Here is an 18140-nt window from a genome sequence, read left to right as displayed (position 1 = left end):
GAAGCTTGGTGAGAATAAAAGCAACCAGCTGAGAAGAGGACAAAGCAGCACCCATAGCCAGTAACTGGTCATGGATAACCTTGGCATTCATGAGAATAAAAGCAACCAACTGAGAAGAGGACAAAGCAGCATCCATAGCCAGTAACTGGTCATGGATAACCTTGGCATTCATGAGAAAAGACTGCATGGAATTGCCTTCACGAAATAACAAGCCGTAGAGTTGTCCCTGCAAGGTAACTGCCCTCATCAATGAATCTCATGCAAAGAGATCCTCCAATTTTGACCCTACCTAATGAGCACTAGTGAGAGTTTGCACTATCGGTGAGACCTCCTCGGTGATGGTCCGCACGAGCATAGAAAGCGCCTTTGAGTCTCGATTCTCCCGGTCTTGTAATTCCATAGCAAATTCATCCTCCTGATCTTAAGTCCACCTCCTAGAGTTTTGAGGATGCTCGGGCTTCCTTTCAGTGCCCTAAACAATGTCCCACAAACCCTTGTGGATGAACCAGATCCGCATCTGAAGCTTCCAATGAACGTAGTTGGGTCCTTTCAACTTGTCATCTTTGTTCGTACAGGGGGGAGCCATATCCACAGCAACAAAGAACAAATCTCAGCTCTCAAACACTTCTCTCAAGTGCTTTCCAACGAAGCAAGGCACCAGGAACAATCAGCCCCCTCTCAAACCGTAGAGAGAAAGAGGTGGGACACTAGCAAAACAATTCAAGATCCAGGAACCGCCTACTGGAAGGGTAGGGACTCATGGAGGAAGAAGAAAATGTACAGCCACTTGTCTGGCAACTCCACATGCAAGAGAACACACCAAATCTGATGCTGGAGCAGAATTTGCAGCCAAAACTCCAACGTTTGCCTCTGTAGAAGAAAACGCAGCCAGAAAACCAAGCCGGCTTGCCTCTGTAGGAGAAAACACAGACAACAAACTGGCCGGCAGCAAGAAGGGCTGGCTGGACCAGAAAACGCAGCAGTGTGTGAAAACGCAGCCACTATGGCTGATCTTCAGCCAGGAGGAGATAGGGCACCTGGACCTAAGCGTATGATACCATGAAGGAGATAGCACAAGCGGAAGCATAAACAGTAAACATATGAGAGTGCAAAGTAGAATGAGAGAGTTGGACAAGATCACCTTTTATAACAGCAGTAAAGCTTTACAATGGCAACTGAGTGTTGAACTATGTGCAAGGGAAGTGGATGAAATAGTGAATAATGGGGGAACTCCTTATATAGTGCATGAGTGAGCTAGCCGACTACCTCTAGGACTGGCTGACTGCTCACAGGACAAATAAATAGGAGAAATACAATAAAATGCCCAGATAAATGGTAAAAGCCCTAGAACACTGAGATGCACAATTCTAACACCCCCTCTACACAGCAGAAGCCAGGACCAAGCTTTCAAAGAAGGGCAATGATCATATACATTGTACAAGATGATGACTATGGTACTTCTCGAGTCCCCAAGGATGCAAAAGCCAGGGAGGACCCGGATGGTCAACTTCTATAGTTATGCAGATAGTTCTCCCCGATGTGCTTCCAACCAGAGGAGGCTTGTGGGCGAGGGAGGGGGCTGTTAGTAGCTCCATTTCTGGTGCATGGGATCCTTAAAAATATATGGCGAGAGAAGTTCATTTTGCAGCTATGGACTGGATGTGTTCCACGTCTATTGCTTGGTGTAGCAGAGATTATGGATTGGTTGAGTTCCAAGTTCATTGTTCGAGGTTTTTGGGACGTGATGTGTTCATAGTCCACTGGTGGGGGATAATGGGCGTGGTGTTGGGGGATAATGGGCGTGGTGTGTCCAGCAGCTCATCATTTTATTCTTGGAGTTCACTGCACACTTATGTGGGAATTCGGAGCCAAGAAAAATTTATTTGTTGTTCGTGGTGGCATTGTGTTTCAAGGAAACTAGTTGGCGGGTGCTCTCTCTGAGGTGAGCAGTACTGGAGGGTCCATGGTTGCATCTTCATTAGCTTATCTTCTTTGGACTTTTTAGCACACTATGAGCTAAAGAGGGGGATGTTAGAAATTGTGCATCTGAGGAATGCCTACTTATGAGGTTTTATCCATTTATTTCCTTGTTTAGTAGGTCGTGGAGCAATCGGCCAGCTTCCTAGCATCACTATATAAAGGGGCCTCCTCTATTCACTTGATTATCATCTCACCTATTCATAGGCACATGTTCTACACCATTTGTTGGCTGATATTGCCATAACATGATTTTCATTCTGATGTCTCTCTCTCTCTCCTTTGCTCTCCTCCTCTCCTATGTTTTGCTTCTGCATTGTGCAGCTTTATCGGTTGCAATAGCAAAATGTTGTGACTTTATCAAGAGCTTGGCCACCTACAGCAAGGGGCCTGTTCATCACAGTTCCAGGCAGTCAACAAGTCAAGGTAGAAGTTTTAGTGGAAATCACACCAATTGAGGCCAGTTGCTGGTTAGGGCAGATTCAGCCCATCTTTGAACTTCATTCTCTTGCAGCAATACAAGCAAATACACTAGCAACGGTTGGGACCAAGTGCGTGATTGGGACCCCATATTGTCTACCGTGCAAAGCTTTTTACCTCTTCTCTATCTCACTTTTAATCTCTTCCAAATCAGTAATTAAATGCACACCTTAGTCATCATTGATGTGCTTTCGCTACCACTCATGTACCATAAGACCAGGTCCTCAATATGACCTGATTTGAGTCCAGGAAGTTTCCAAAACACTCAAGCTATCAACTTCACCAAAAGTTAAAACACATTACTGCATAAGAGAGAATCAACACAGGCATACAGAAAGGAAAAACCAGAAAGCAAGGTCCTATAACAAAGAAGTCAATACGTACTATCTGGTTGACACTAACCTGAAAATGTAAACTGTTCAGACACCTGCCAATTTGTCTGAACAAAGGTATCATGCAACGCTGGAACTCAGCAGGCTGAGTTGCTTCTAATACCTCCTCCAACTCTCCTAAGAATAAAACCTCCTTTTGGCTGTTGGTCACAGGCCAGTACTTGAGCAACCCTCTGATCACAGTATCTGCAAGCTTGAAGTCCTTTTCCACAAACTGAGTGATACAATATGACAGTTGCTGGTGGTAAATAGCCACACACTTGGGCTTGTGCAGTGGAATGAGAGCTCTGACCAAAAACAGCTTGTGCTCCTCCTTGAGTGGCAGAGCAAACCCATTGATGATGCTTCCCAGAATCTCAAGAAGCTCGGCAATGCCATTATGCCTCTCTGTCTCAAAGATGAAACGGTAGAATATGTTGTTTATAGACTTGCGAATGAAGGGCCTGTGCACCATGAACTTGCCATAAATTCGGTGCAGGATGGTCTTCAAAGATTCTCTCTCTCGTGGATCCTCAGAGTCGAATAGGTCCAGCAGACGTAGAACGAACGAATGATCAATGTATCTCTTTGCTGCTTTGGGATCTGTCTCAGTAGAATTCACATATCGCATCAAGAAATCATAGACAAGCTGCAAATGTGACCAAGCTGGCTCCATGACAAGCTCTTCTTCCTCAGGATCAAAACCTTCAGAGCCTGCATTGTCACGACCCACAGTTGGCAGGGCTCTGAAGAGATTAATGGTGATCATTCTGAAGCATTGTTCAGTCACCGGTTCCGTGAACTTGCCAGTCCCTGCCGTGACATAATCAACAAGCTCCGACAGGGTTTGGCGCTTGATCTCCTTCTCCTTCGTGCTCTTGGTAGGGTCAGTAAAATCAAACAGAACACAGCAAAGACTCAGTTTCCTCAGGAAGAGGGTTTGCCGTTCTGAGCTTGGGACATCTCGGAAGGAAGGGAGAGGCTCCATGGCCACGCCATTAGAGAGGGACTTCTCTCTGCCAGTAAAAAATCTAGGTACTGCAGCCCCACTAGGGGGAGGGGCAAGGGCAAGAGCAGGGGTAGCAGCATAAGTTTGTGAGGGTGGAACACTGCCACGTGTACCGTTAAGGTTTGCAGTTGATCTTGGAGCACCGCCTGCATTTCGATTTGCTGCTGATGGAGCTGTTGTTCCATCCGAACCCCCGCCATCACTGCTCTCCGATTTTGAAGATCTCCGATTCTTCGGCTTGATGATTCTGGCAAACATGCCTGTTGTTGCTAAAGGTGACGTGCACTTGCCTCTCGCACCTGCAAAACTTAGAATCCCACTACCTCCTGCACTTGCAAACCCTAGAATCCCACCGCCCCCTGCACCTGCAAACCCTGTCGTTCAACTGCTTTCTGCACCTGCAAACCCCAGAATCCCACTGCCTGCAACACCTACAAATCCTAGAATCCCACTTCCTGCAGCCCCACTGCCTCTTGCACCTGCAACCCCTGAAAACCTTAAAATCCCACTGCCTGCGAACCCTAGAATTCCATGCCCGGAGCATGCCCTCTAGCTCTGCAGAGGCTGCAGAAGACTAAACCCTAAGTGCCTTCCACAACAGGCCAGGCGGCCAGAGCAGAAAAATGATACGAAAATTCGAAAAGGCATGAGATCTGAGGTAGCCCATACCTTGCAGGCTACCATGGACGGCAATGGCGAGAGGAGAATCCAAAAGCCGGACGATCGCAATGAAACAGCGAAATGCAGAGCAAAGGGACAGATTATATAAGGGTTCCGGAAAGGAAGGGTTGAGACAGAAGAAAATGCAAGGGATGGCTATGGCGATGGAGGGAGGAGTTTTATTCTTTTTGCAGAAAGGAAACTGCAACTAGGCTCTGACGATGTCGACGAAGCAAGATGCATATACAGCACACATACACATGACATATGATAGCAGTTTTGTTCCGATTAGCTATTGGATCGAAGTTATTTGTAAATGTAACTACTGTCATTGGGTAGCCCTTTTTCTTAAGACAAACAAGGAAGCTAAGTTAAACAAAATAGAAATGTAGTAGTGCACATTTTCTTCTTATATAATTCTTATAGGGAAGGTTAGATACACTATCTCTATATATATATATATATATATATATATGTATATACATATGTATGTATGTATATATATATGTAGATACACTATCTATATATATATATGTGTGTGTATGTATATATATATATTTGTAAATATGTATGTATATATATACACTATCTATATATATATATATATATATATATACAGACATATTTACATATACATGTATATATATACATACATACATATATACATATTTACATATACATGTATATATATACATACATGCATATATATATATGTATACATACATATGTATATGCATATATATGTATGTATACATACATATGTATATACATATATGTATATACATATGTATGTATACATACATATATATACATGTATATATGTATGTATACTGTTAACTTATGACGGACATGGAGACGTACTACGTTTTACGTCATGTAAATTTAAATATTCTGAGTCATGGGCCGGGCTTGTCGGCACCATATGTCAAGGATAAAGAGATTGGGTGATCGCCGATGAGAGGCGCGCCTTGAATATCAGTAGGATAAGGGTTAGGATCGGCCGGCCATGTATGGGCGCCCAAGTGTGAACGGCCAAGTCACCTATAAGAGTCAAATGTAACCCTAAAACCCTCATTCTCATGTGTTGTGAATACAAGAGTGCTCTTGCCTTATCTCCTTGGTTTCCTTCTCGTGCGTGTGTGTGTGAGAGAGAGAGAGAGAGAGAGAGAGTGAGAGAGCGATCGAGCACTGTGTAGCGGCACGACGGCGGCACGGCGAGGCGGTAGAGCGGCGACGGCGGCTCCTCCTTCACGGCTGCGACGCGGGAATCCTTCAAGGCGGCAGTTAAGCGGTGAGTGACACACCTTTTTGCATTCTGTTTGAGCTTGCTTTCCTGGTTGTATGCTTGCAGCCATTCGTGGCTCGCATACGGTGTTCGGCAAGTCCCCAGCTACGACCTGTGCGGCAAAAGCGCACATTTTTGGCGCCGTTGCCGTGGAGTTGCCCTGCACCAAGCTCCAGTTTGCAGCTCGGGCTGCTGCGTGAAGTTTAATTTACACTGTAGGAAAGCGACTGTGTGTTTGTTGTTGAGGTGTTTTTGTGTTTTGCAATTTGTCTTCTGCATTTCTGTTTCTTTTGTTATTTTTCCGCTCCGCGTGTGGGCGTGCGTTCTGTTATTTGGTTTTCTACGTGTGAGAGGGGATTTCTGAATCCCTAGACCTGTGCTGTGTGCGAACTGCGCCGCAGCCAAGGCTGAACCCCAGAAAGAAACCCTAGAAAACTTATCTTTAAAAAAAATTATAAAAAATAAAAAATTAAATTTTATTTTTACAGCAAAAAACCAAACGTGTGGAGAGGAAAGATTTTTTAATTGGAGAAAAAAAAATTTGAAAAGAAGAAACCCCAAGTGACCCATGACCCCGGCCTCGATGTTTTGATATGTATATACAGGAGAGTGAGCCTCCATAGCTTTCTTTCAAGTGAGAACTTACGGGAAGTTGTGGTCTATATGTAGCCCACTCCTCAAGGAGTAAAGTGAGCATGTGGGATAAAGCCCTCACCCTTTCCTCCCCACAAGCAAATAGGCTTTTGCCCCTTCCCCCATAAGAAAACGGACTGTTTTGAGGACCACAGGAGCTCTGGATAGGCAAACACGGTGCTGTAAAGCACGCTAGGATCCTTTAAACGATACGCTCGTTCCGAGCTATCACACACCCTAGTCCAAGTTCGACCGTAAGTAAGGGGGTCAAAAACGAGTTAAAAACAATCTAAAAACAAGTAAAAACGGGGTGCGAAATACCCAAGAAACCACTTGTGTGGGCTTCAAGGGTAGTTACCAACGCACGTGGGGTAACCACGTCACATGCATCTACGTTCTAGTCGGGTGCTAAAGCCTGAGCCACTAGAAAGCGTTTCAGTCTACGCAGGCTCACACCATCCCTCCACGTTAGCATCTTGGCCTTCGGCTGGAACCCAAGGGAGTGCAACCCAAGATCCACGAATAGTGGATAGTGACTCGTCCTCTGACTCAGAAGCCATGGAAGGGCACCCTACCAAGAATCCTGAGGAGATAAGCCAAAACATGCCAGTGTGGGCCCCACAACCCGGATCTAGCATGTTTAGTCGTCTAATAGAGACCTTTAGTAGAGCTACACGCTCTGAACATGCGACAAGCAAAGTAAATGAGGAAGGAGGGGTAGTAGATTCGCCATTCACATCTTATGTGGACCCTACCCTACCAAAGAGTGTCCATGTGGATATTCTACCCACTTCATTTAGTGAGGGCCCTACTGAGCTACCACATTCCGATGCTCTTCCTAAAGTAGAGGTCCCTAGAAGCCAATCCATAAGAAGTGACATTGCGTCCACTTCAAGAGAACCGTTTGGCACACCAAGTCTGGATGGGATATTTCTCAATGAAAATTGGGAATATGATCTACACACAGAGACTCTAACTGACCTATACACGGGTTACACATACCATGTAGGTTGGTTAGAAGTCCTACGATCTACATCTAGCGCCACTAATCTAGAGGAGCAACAACAAATGATATGTGAGGTTATTCATAGAATTATCCAAATTGAGAGGCAAAATAGGAGAGTGAACTTAGTTTCCACTGGCCGCCCTATGAGATTTTTGGATACGGGCAAGGCTAAACAACCAACCCTATCACAATTGGAGACTCCCTCGGTGAGTCCCATAGACCCTTCGTATGTTGTTTCGCCTGGAGTCTCAATGCAGGTTGAGCCCACGAGCAGTAACTTTAGCTTTCCAACCTTGGCTCAACTTTCCATTAAGGAATCCACAATGCCTACCCCAATGCTGATAGAAAGCGCACCTGTTACCACTGTAGTTAGTACGACACCGCTACCTAGTGGAACAGTACCTACAACAGTGCGTGCCAGTGCCTATCGACCCTATGTACCTATCGCTACTCATGCTTATGTAGCTCCTACGCCTCTTAGTATGCCAATGGCGTATGCTCCACAACCACCTTATCACAACCCTTATCCAAGAGGAGCTAGGCCTAGTCACATATCATATCCTACGTCATTTGCCAACATACTCAGACCAACGCCAACTCCTATCAGCCAGGCTATCCCAGAAGTGCCTCCACCAGCTATGCCTGCTCACCTAGGTGATCTCGCAGCGTTTGCTCAGACGATCGGACGATCTATTGTGGAAAACATGCGGGGTATGCCTGAGAGAGAACCTAGAAGCAAGGCAGTACAAGTGGCTAAGCTCACTCAAAACTTCAGTGGTAACGAGGATGTTAGGAAGCACATTGAAGTCTTTGAACACGTGTGTGATTCCTTGGAAGAACACAATGAGCTGCATAAGTGTAAAGCCTTAGGCTTAACCTTGAGTGGGAAGGCCGGAGATTGGTACCGAACCTTAAGGGTTAAAGAGCGCACTCACTACCCCACTCTCAAGAGATTGTTCTTGAAAGAATACATACGTGAGGGTGTGCTTTTGGGGAGTAGCATCTCAACTCCAAAAAGCTGAACGCGAGGAAGGGGAGTCAGTGAGAGACTTTGTAAGTCGATTGAAGCATCTAAATTCTCGCTGCACTCCCGATGAGCGCTTCAATAATAACCAACTGCTCGATAGATTCATCCGAGGATTGCGCCACGAGGACATTTACAATGGCCTAGTCATTAGAGGTCTTACAACGTGGGAAGCAATCACTGCCAATGCAATCCAGTTAGAAGACAACTTGATGATTGCAGGTAAAAAGGTGTCTTCGGAAACAAAATCCGTTAGTTCGCAAGTGTCTGGGCACGAGCCAATGACGGTGAAACCTATTGCCAAGGAGCCCAAGATATCTGAAATCGACCTTACTAAGGCTCTCCAAGAATACTTTAGGGGTAATCGAGCTCCTCAAAATAGCCATATGTACCCAAGGAGAGAGCAACAATGGTGTTCGGTGTGCTTAGGACCACATAGCACGAGTGAATGTCCCACATTTAGAGTCAAATTCAATGGGAATTGTAATGCATGTGGTAAGTACGGCCATCAATTTAAAGATTGCCTAGTACTTAAGCGAATGTTGGCAAATCAGGCACCACTGGCCTGGTCAAACACACCTCAAGTACCCGCGTTAATGCCTGCACAACCTGTCGAGCAACCGTCACACAGCATATAGTTCCAAGGAATCCGAATGTAGTCCAATCTGTGCCGTTACCACCGCCAGTGCTAGGACCACAACCTCCACATCCAAGGATTACCCCAATAAACCAGATGGGTTGTGAGTCACATAGTGCGTGTGGGGATTTTGAAGAGGAGATAGACCCCACTGCTCCATATGGGATTGATACGTTTGAAATGATTCCCCAGTACTACATGGAGGATCATTTCGGGCAAGTCAAGCCTGTATATCAAGCGGCTGCTCTCGCCACAAGAGGGAAAAACCTTAATACCTTGGCAAGGAGACCACCTCTTCAATGTTACGAGTGTGGTGGACCGCATCGTATAGCGGAGTGCCCTAATAGGCTACAGAAGATCGCTACTCAGATGCAACCAAATCAAGGGAGCACATCGGCGGAGATCCTGAGCTATTCTTAGCTCTTCGGGCATTTCTCAATGGAGACCTAAAGGCGGGGCTACCACAATTTGCAAATATGGATAGACCCGACACGCTTCAAGATGAAGGGGAGCATTGGGATCTACAACCCAACTTAGATGAAGATTCGGTCGTTGAAATACCTGTTAACAAGTTGGGACAGTACTTTGAAGGTGACGAATCTAATGCAACCCTCCCCATTACTACCAAGGGATTAACTCTAAAGGGAATCCTTGATGGTGGTGCTGGAGTGAGCATTGTGACTAAAAACTGTTGGGAATCCATGGGGAGACCTCACCTCGAAGTCACAAACATAGTGGTTAAGATGGCAAACGGAACTATTGCTAAACCTATTGGAATGTTAAGGGACCTTAAGATCAAGGTTCTGGGATACAAGGTAAGACATACCTTCATTGTAATGGATTTCTCCAAGCATCCTATGTCATATCAAATGATCTTAGGACGTCCTTTCATGAGGGAAGCACAAATGGTGCATGACTGGTCGAAAAACCATGTCTATCTACAATTCCAGGACTCTGTCATTCGAGTTGATCTTGAGAATGGTCGTGCGCATCCTTTAGGAAGCAAGGTTATCATCGATAATCGATCGGATACCACTGTTCACTCCGTCCCATTAAGGTATTGCTATACATGCAAAAAAGAGACTGATGATGGGAAAGATTCTCCTTATATGGATGTCCTACCGAGTATGACTGAGTCGGATAATGTGGATTGGGTACACCTAGCGGCAACCATAGACACATGGGGAAATAGAGGCACAAGTTGGGTAACACCTGAGGGGCAAGATATGCCACCGTTATTGCGAATAAACATGATAGGTGTTATGCACTTGACTCCTGATGGTAAGAAAGTGGCAAACTCAACTGACAGTAGCGAAGACTCTGACCAATGTAACTCTGAGTATGAATCTCAAGAACAAACTGAATCTCAAGAACAAACTGACTCTGAGCCTGATGGGAGGAATGAATCAAATATTCACCCAAATGTGGAAGCAAGGTGCTCAAGGCCTAGGACAGTGACCTCATGCAGTTCATCCGAAAGTGAAGATCGACCAAGTGAGTCCGAATCTGATAGAAACAAAAATCAAAAACTTGGTAAGAAGAAAACGAGACATAAGCGCCAACGCTATCGAGCTAATGTACGCACTGCAATAAACAAGGAAAGATCCACTGCAGAATGGCTTAGTTATGTAGGAGCCATTGATGCTCATCGGAAGTTAGCGGATAATTGGGGACAATACCTCCAAAGTGTCATGTGGTGTATTCCGCAACCTCATGACGTCGCCCAATTAGAAATCAAAGAGAAGCCGAAACTAAGTCGTACTGCAAGAAGGCGGCAAAACCAAGAGTTGGCACAGCAACAAAAGGAAGCAGAATTGAAAGAAAAAAGCCTGGCACAACAAGAACCAGTAGACTTACACCCCGCACCCGAGCATTTCAAATCATTTACCACAGGGGAACGTAAAGTGGTCTACACAAAAGCCCAACGAACGCATACCAATGGGAGTAGCGGTGTCTACGATGGCCCTGCGGTAGTTAAGGAGATAGACTTAGCAGATCCGGGTGAGGAGTCTAAACCAGTTTTTATTGCTCAAGACCTCACCAAGGCGGAAGAAGCTGCACTTACGAAGCTTCTTAAAGAATTCAAGGACATATTTGCTTGGACATATCATGATATGAAGGGTGTTCCACCCTCGGTGGTGCAACACACGATTCCAATGATTAGCACTGCTAAACCAGTCCAGCAACGTCCCTACCCAATGAATCCTAAGTACGCAAAGATTGTACAAGAGGAAATTGAAAAGCTTGTAAAATGTGGATTCATATACCCTATTGAGCACTCAGAATGGGTTTCTCTGATAGTCATCGTACCAAAGAAGAATGGGAAACTCAGAGTGTGCGTTGATCTCAAAAAGGTTAATGCAGCCACTAGAAGGGATCATTACCCCTTGCCATATTCTGAACATGTGCTTGAAAGAGTGGCAGGCAAGGAGGCATATAGCTGTTTAGATGGGTACTCGGGTTACAATCAGATCACAATTGCAGGACCAAGCTAAAACAGCATTTATCACGGAGTTTGGAGTGTTTGCCTTTCGCGTCATGGCTTTTGGCTTGACCAATGCTCCTGCAACATTCCAACGATTGATAAATACGGCCTTTAAGGAATATCTAAGGGACTTCTGTGAAGCTTTCTTAGATGATCTTTGTGTTCATTCCTCTTGGGACGAGCACTTGATGTGTTTACGAAAAATATTTGAAAGGTGTAGATTATATCGCATCTCCTTGAATCCTTTCAAATGCCAATTCTGGGTTAAACACGGAGTTATCTTAGGGCATATAGTGTCCAAAAATGGGATTTCCACGGACGAGAGTAAAATCAAGGTCATTCTGGAATTGCCACCACCCACCAACTACAAGGGAGTCCAACGCTTTATTGGCCACGTTGGTTATTATCGAAGGTTTATTCTCTTCTTCGCCGAGATAGCTCGACCATTGTATAAGCTTCTCATCGAGTTTATTTGGACCGAAGAATGTGACCGTGCCTATGAGCTATTAAAGAAGGCCTTGGCGAGTGCTCCAATCTTGAGAATGCCTAACTGGGATTTACTCTTCCATGTGCATATTGATGCATCAAACTTTGCTATTGGGTGTGTGTTAACTCAACCTGGAGAACACAAGCTAGACTACCCCATTAGCTTTGCCAGTCGCCAGTTGAACGATGCTGAGATGAACTACACCACTACGGAGCGAGAAGGGTTGGCAATGATATATGCAGTAAGGAAATTTCGTTATTACCTCCTTGCCACCAAGTTTGTTTTCTATGTGGATCATCAAGCATTGTTGTATCTGGTAAACAAACCATGCTCCACAGGAAGAATCACACGATGGCTATTGATTCTTCTTGAGTTTGATTTCACTGTTGTTGTGAGACCTGGCAAAAAACATGTTATGGCTGATCATTTGTCTTGCATACCTAATGGTGAGGCTCCTACGGGGGTTGATGATGACTTACCTGACACTTCCCTGTTCATGGTGGAGACAATGCCTGAATGGAGTGAGAAGATTGTTAACTTTTTGGTTAATGGCTTTCCACCCAAGGAGCTTTGTAAAGATCTAGCTCGAAAGCTGATCAAAGAATGCGAACCCTATTGCCTGATAGTCGGGACTCTTTATAAAAGAGGAAAGGATGACGTTCTTAGGCGTTGTGCCCGAGAGGATGAGTATCTATACATTTTGCAAGAGGCACATATGGGCGTAGCCGGTGGTCACTTCTCAGGAGACTTAACTGCGCGAAAGATCTTACAATCAGGGTATTGGTGGCCCACTATGTTCCAAGATGCATCACTCTTTGTGAAGGGTTGCGATGAATGCCAACGATACAAGAAACTCCAACGGAAAGATCAGATGCCCCTACATCCAATCAAAGTAGACCAACCATTTGAAAAGTGGGGTTTAGACTTTGTAGGTCCAATTAGCCCAGCGGCCCGAAACACACAATCTCGCTATATTATTGTGGCCACTGACTATATGACCAAATGGGCTGAAGCGAAAGCGACACGTAAGGCAGATGCGAGGACAACAGCCAAGTTCCTCTTTGAAAATATAATCACATGCTTGGGTTGTCCTTTTGAACTTGTGAGCGACAATGGGATGCATTTTATAAATGACGTGATTAAGGAGCTCACAACAAATTTCATGATATCCCATCATAAATCTACTCCTTATTATCCGCAAGCGAATGGCCAAGCCGAGAGTACAAACAAAACATTAATCTCTGTTTTGACAAAGACAGTTGAAGCTCATCGCACGGATTGGATCTAAAGCTTACGACAGCTTTATGGGCCTATCGTACTGCGTACAAAGTGGCTATTAATTGCACACCATTCAAAATGGTATATGGCCAAGAAGCAGTCATGCCGTGGGAATTTATCATTCCTAGTCTTTGTGTTGCTACTCAAGAGGGTTGGGATGGTAATTCCTTAGTAGAGCGTCTATATATCCTTGAGCGGCTAAATGAAGAAAGACAATTGGCTGTATACAATGCCCTTGTGGAGAAGGATAGAAGGAAAAAATGGTTTGATCGCCACCTGAAGGACAAGGACATCAAGGTTGGGGATAAAGTCCTGATGTATAGAGTGCGTAACGAAAAGAAGAAGCTCAAATACGCTGGTAAGGGACCGTATAGAGTATGTGAAATTACCCCGCAAGGTACCATTAGAGTGGAGACTCTCGACGAAGTTGAAACCATTGGATTCCTTAATGGAAGTAAATTCAAAAGATACTATGACCCCCTGAGCCAAGAGGAGTTACATGCAATCCATCAAAAGAAAGCAGCTAAAGAACAAGCTGAGCTTAAAAAGATACAAGCGAGAGTCGAAGCCAAGGAACGTCAACAGCGTGCTAGGCGACAACGAGAAGCCAACTTGGGAATTACGCAAGTATTTTTCGAGGAAGCAGAGGAGGATTCACTGGAATCCGACCCACCTCTAAGATACCCAATTGAGTTACAGAGTCCTTATGGGGAGGTGCTGTATAATGCATTATTGGATACAGGAGCTCAACACAATTTGCTATCATATGGCGTGTGGTGTCAACTTGGGAAACCACCTTTATCCAAGAGCGCTATCCAAGTTCAAGGAATCAACAAGAAGAAAACCCCTGTCTCAAGAATTCTGCACACTCCGGTTGCCTATGACAAGGGGACCGTAATTCAAAGTCTTTTGGTTATGCCTGCGGGTACCATGGAAGGGACTGTAAACTTAGGGCGCAAATGGATGATGGCCACCAAGTGCAATATCGATTGGGCAACTAGACAAGTCACAACGCAAGAACCAACTGACCGCTCAAAATCCGGCACCTAAGTCATCCACTCAAATGCTAGATAATGAAAAATCACGAAGTCCAGTGGCAAAACGTATGAAGCTATATATATACATCCCCTTGAATTTGGCAATTACATGGTCAGGGGAGAAGGTTAAGGAGGAAGCATTAGAATGTCGAGCGTGAGTACATGCTCCCCCTTTCCTTGGGTAGATCATATTATTTGCAATGATGTTGCAGCCTCTTGGAACCAATTTGTCCAGTGGGTCATAGGTTGTGATGTGGGCAGATAGCTTTTTATGACCCTTGTGGCCACATCCAATTGTAGAGATGGTAGTGTACGCTCCCATTGACGAATGGAGGAAATGGTTTCCGACGATACTATTACAAGGGGAGACGTAGACTCATCGATTTTTTGTTGGGTGTTGACAAGAGTAGGTGTAGAGCATGTAGAAACTTCTATATGAGTGTGTGCCTGGCATGAGGAGCTAGAAGCTTCATGTGGCTCCCCCCTTCCTGAGCTAGGTGGTAATGATCTATATCGTTTGGGAATCCAAACTAACTCTGGAAGAAGTGGTGCGGAGCACTCTGTTACCTTTGCCTTACCACGGTCTTGAATTGTTATTGGGGTGGCAACAATTGGTTTGCAAGGTTTTACAGGTGATGTAGAGGGATTCAGCTTATGTTTAGGGACCCAAATCTGGTCATTCCCCTCGTAGTACCCTTGGGCTACTAATAATTTTTTAGGGATCCATCGCGATGTTACATTGCCCTTTTTCGGGTGGGTAGCTGCTTTCCTCCTAGGAGGCTTTTTGGTGGCAAGTAAAAAGAGCAAGAGCACAAAAAGAGGACAAATATCCGTATACAATCAAGCACTAGATTGACCTGTCACAAACCTACTAATGCTATATCTGTGTTTGCAGATATGGCAGATGTACGATCATCATACACTTCATCCACTTCCACCTTTGATGAGAGGTATCATCTGTACCTTTCTCAGATATTTCACATGTGCTATCCTATAATTGAAACTGAATGGGATCATATAGATGTACTAGCCAGAGAGGAAAATGTTGAGGAATTAGAATGGCTAGTTTGCCTATTGACCATGACTGACCCCTACTCCGTAGAGGAAATAGCCCCGATAGCCCAATGCTTTCCTTTTCCACAAGATGACTATCCTCGCATGGTTACATTCTTGATGAGTTTATGTGGATGGGAAAATGAAAAGGAAATATCTGACAATGATGAATGGACGGATGAAACTCATGGCACTACTGAGGTTGACTTTATTTATTTGGATGATGCGGATAGAGGCTTAGCCTTAGGGCTAGAGCCAGGACTCTACAACATCCTCTTACCGTATCCTCAGTAGTAGTGTGGTGACTGGTAGGTAGGTTAGTGTTTTCAAGTTTTTTCTAGTTTGGATTCCTTAAACGACTCTTTAATTTTTCACACTGATGTGCCTCTCGAGGTATAGTGCTTGTTAGTTGATTGCACAGGTTGAAAAGTTTGAGGTGGGTTCGCTTTCAAGTCCTGAGATAGCCGCAACGCTCATACATAAATATCTCATCAAATTGCGGGCATTTCTCTCATCGAATCAAGGAGATCTCCAAAATACAGGTGTAATTCTTCCATACCCACTCTCTTTCGTTTTTTCTGTTCAATTAATTGCATGAACTATAATGCATGACCACATGGAAATTGTCAATGTACTACTTAGTTTTTGAAGTTGCTTGACGTGCTAGTGTAAATCATTAATGAGCTTAACCTTATTGGATATATTCCTGAGAATGCATGACGCCTTTAGTTAACCTTGGAATACGATTGTCTTAGGTCTAGGGTCAAACCATCTTAATGTTTGATACCTGGCCATGTGTGTGTTGACCTCTAGGACATAGCTTTTACCCCTTTGTCGAAAGGATGCAAGATAAATTATAGTTCAGGAGCCAAGATCAAAAGAAATTATTTAAAAAAAAGTGCCTACAATAAATGGCAATACAAGTCTATGATGTGCTTTAATGTTGGCCTATCGCCTTATTGATACTTGGTAGGCGAGGAGTATTCTACTCCACACCGATGCCTTGGTTGATAGGGGGTAGCCTTGCCTAAAGTGAGCTAATAGATTCCTGGATGATGCCTTGTGTTAAACATGGTACCAGGATCGATGTTAGTTTTGCCTTAGGAAGGTCGCCATTGTGTATAAAAATTGTCACGTGCATAAAGAAATAAAGGCAAAAGGCTCCTGTTACTCTGATGTTTCTTGTGTCCCTAGGCTCGTGGTATTAACTTGTTCTTAGAGTAGACACAGTGTGGTCATCTGTTTATTTATTAAGCTTGGTTATTTTCCTTGACTTAGGCCAGTTATAAACCTTGATTAACCTTTGACACCTTGCTAACTCTTGATTTACTTTCAATAATTTTAAACTCCTGTTAATTTGCTACACTAGCTCATTCATGTGACCCTTAAACTAATTTCTCATAGCAACATCCATTGTGGTCTAACATGCTTGAATTTATACACTTTATATCTTTTGAATTCCAGCATACTTTCACTCCACTTCCCTGTTTTGCAGATGGTCCACCACAACAACCCTATCGAGCTTACCACACCATAGCTTCCGAGGACGGAATCTACATCAGGAAAGGGGGCATGTTAACTTATGACGGACATGGAGACGTACTACGTTTTACGTCATGTAAATTTAAATATTCTGAGTCATGGGCCGGGCTTGTCGGCACCATATGTCAAGGATAAAGGGATTGGGTGATCGCCGATGAGAGGCGCGCCTTGAATATCAGTAGGATAAGGGTTAGGATCGGCCGGCCATGTATGGGCGCCCAAGTGTGAATGGCCAAGTCACCTATAAGAGTCAAATGTAAACCTAAAACCCTCATTCTCATGTGTTGTGAATACAAGAGTGCTCTTGCCTTATCTCCTTGGTTTCCTTCTCCTGCGTGTGTGTGAGAGAGAGAGAAAGAGTGAGAGAGCGATCGAGCACTGTGTAGCGGCACGACGGCGGCGGCGAGGCGGTAGAGCGGCGACAGCGGCTCCTCCTTCACGGCTGCGACGTGGGAATCCTTCAAGGCGGCAATTAAGCGGTGAGTGACACACCTTTTTGCATTCTGTTTGAGCTTCCTTTCCTGGTTGTATGCTTGCAGCCATTCGTGGCTCGCATACGGTGCGGCGCCAAAAATGTGCGCTTTTGCCGCACAGGTCGTAGCTGGGGACTTGCCGAACACCGTATGCGAGCCACGAATGGCTGCAAGCATACAACCAGGAAAGCAAGCTCAAACAGAATGCAAAAAGGTGTGTCACTCACTGCTTAACTGCCGCCTTGAAGGATTCCCGCATCGCAGCCGTGAAGGAGGAGCCGCCGTCGCCGCTCTACCGCCTCGTCGCCGCCGTCGTGCCGCTACACAGTGCTCGATCGCTCTCTCACTCTCTCTCTCTCTCTCTCTCTCTCACACACACGCACGAGAAGGAAACCAAGGAGATAAGGCAAGAGCACTCTTGTATTCACAACACATGAGAATGAGGGTTTTAGGGTTACATTTGACTCTTATAGGTGACTTGGCCGTTCACACTTGGGCGCCCATACATGGCCGGCCGATCCTAACCCTTATCCTACTGATATTCAAGGCGCGCCTCTCATCGGCGATCACCCAATCCCTTTATCCTTGACATATGGTGCCGATAAGCCCGGCCCATGACTCAGAATATTTAAATTTACATGACGTAAAACGTAGTACGTCTCCATGTCTATCTCATAAGTTAACATATACATACAAATATATA

General features: G+C 44.8%; 1 protein-coding gene across 2 annotated transcripts in view; it reads right to left on the bottom strand.

Moving 5' to 3' along the window:
• LOC147613384 (serine/threonine protein phosphatase 2A 57 kDa regulatory subunit B' theta isoform-like) overlaps positions 1-4819 on the bottom strand; it is a 51164-nt gene extending 46345 nt beyond the window's left edge. The window contains exons 1-2 of one of the 2 annotated variants that reach the window (XM_086782726.1): positions 4507-4815; positions 2860-4401 (exon numbers count right to left, since the gene is read on the bottom strand). In XM_086782726.1, coding sequence (XP_086638852.1) covers positions 2860-4095 — 1236 coding nt within the window. In that variant the 5' untranslated portion in view covers positions 4096-4401; positions 4507-4815. Of the gene's footprint in view, positions 1-2859 lie in introns of both variants that reach the window. The other variant, XM_086782725.1, reaches the window with a different exon arrangement.
• Positions 4820-18140: the final 13321 nt, after the last annotated feature.

This window comes from Cibotium barometz, chromosome 44, assembly GCF_041138505.1.
Source record: "Cibotium barometz isolate CiBa-2024 chromosome 44, ASM4113850v1, whole genome shotgun sequence".
NCBI classification, from domain to species: domain Eukaryota; kingdom Viridiplantae; phylum Streptophyta; class Polypodiopsida; order Cyatheales; family Cibotiaceae; genus Cibotium; species Cibotium barometz.
This window is presented reverse-complemented; position numbering and strand designations above follow the sequence as displayed.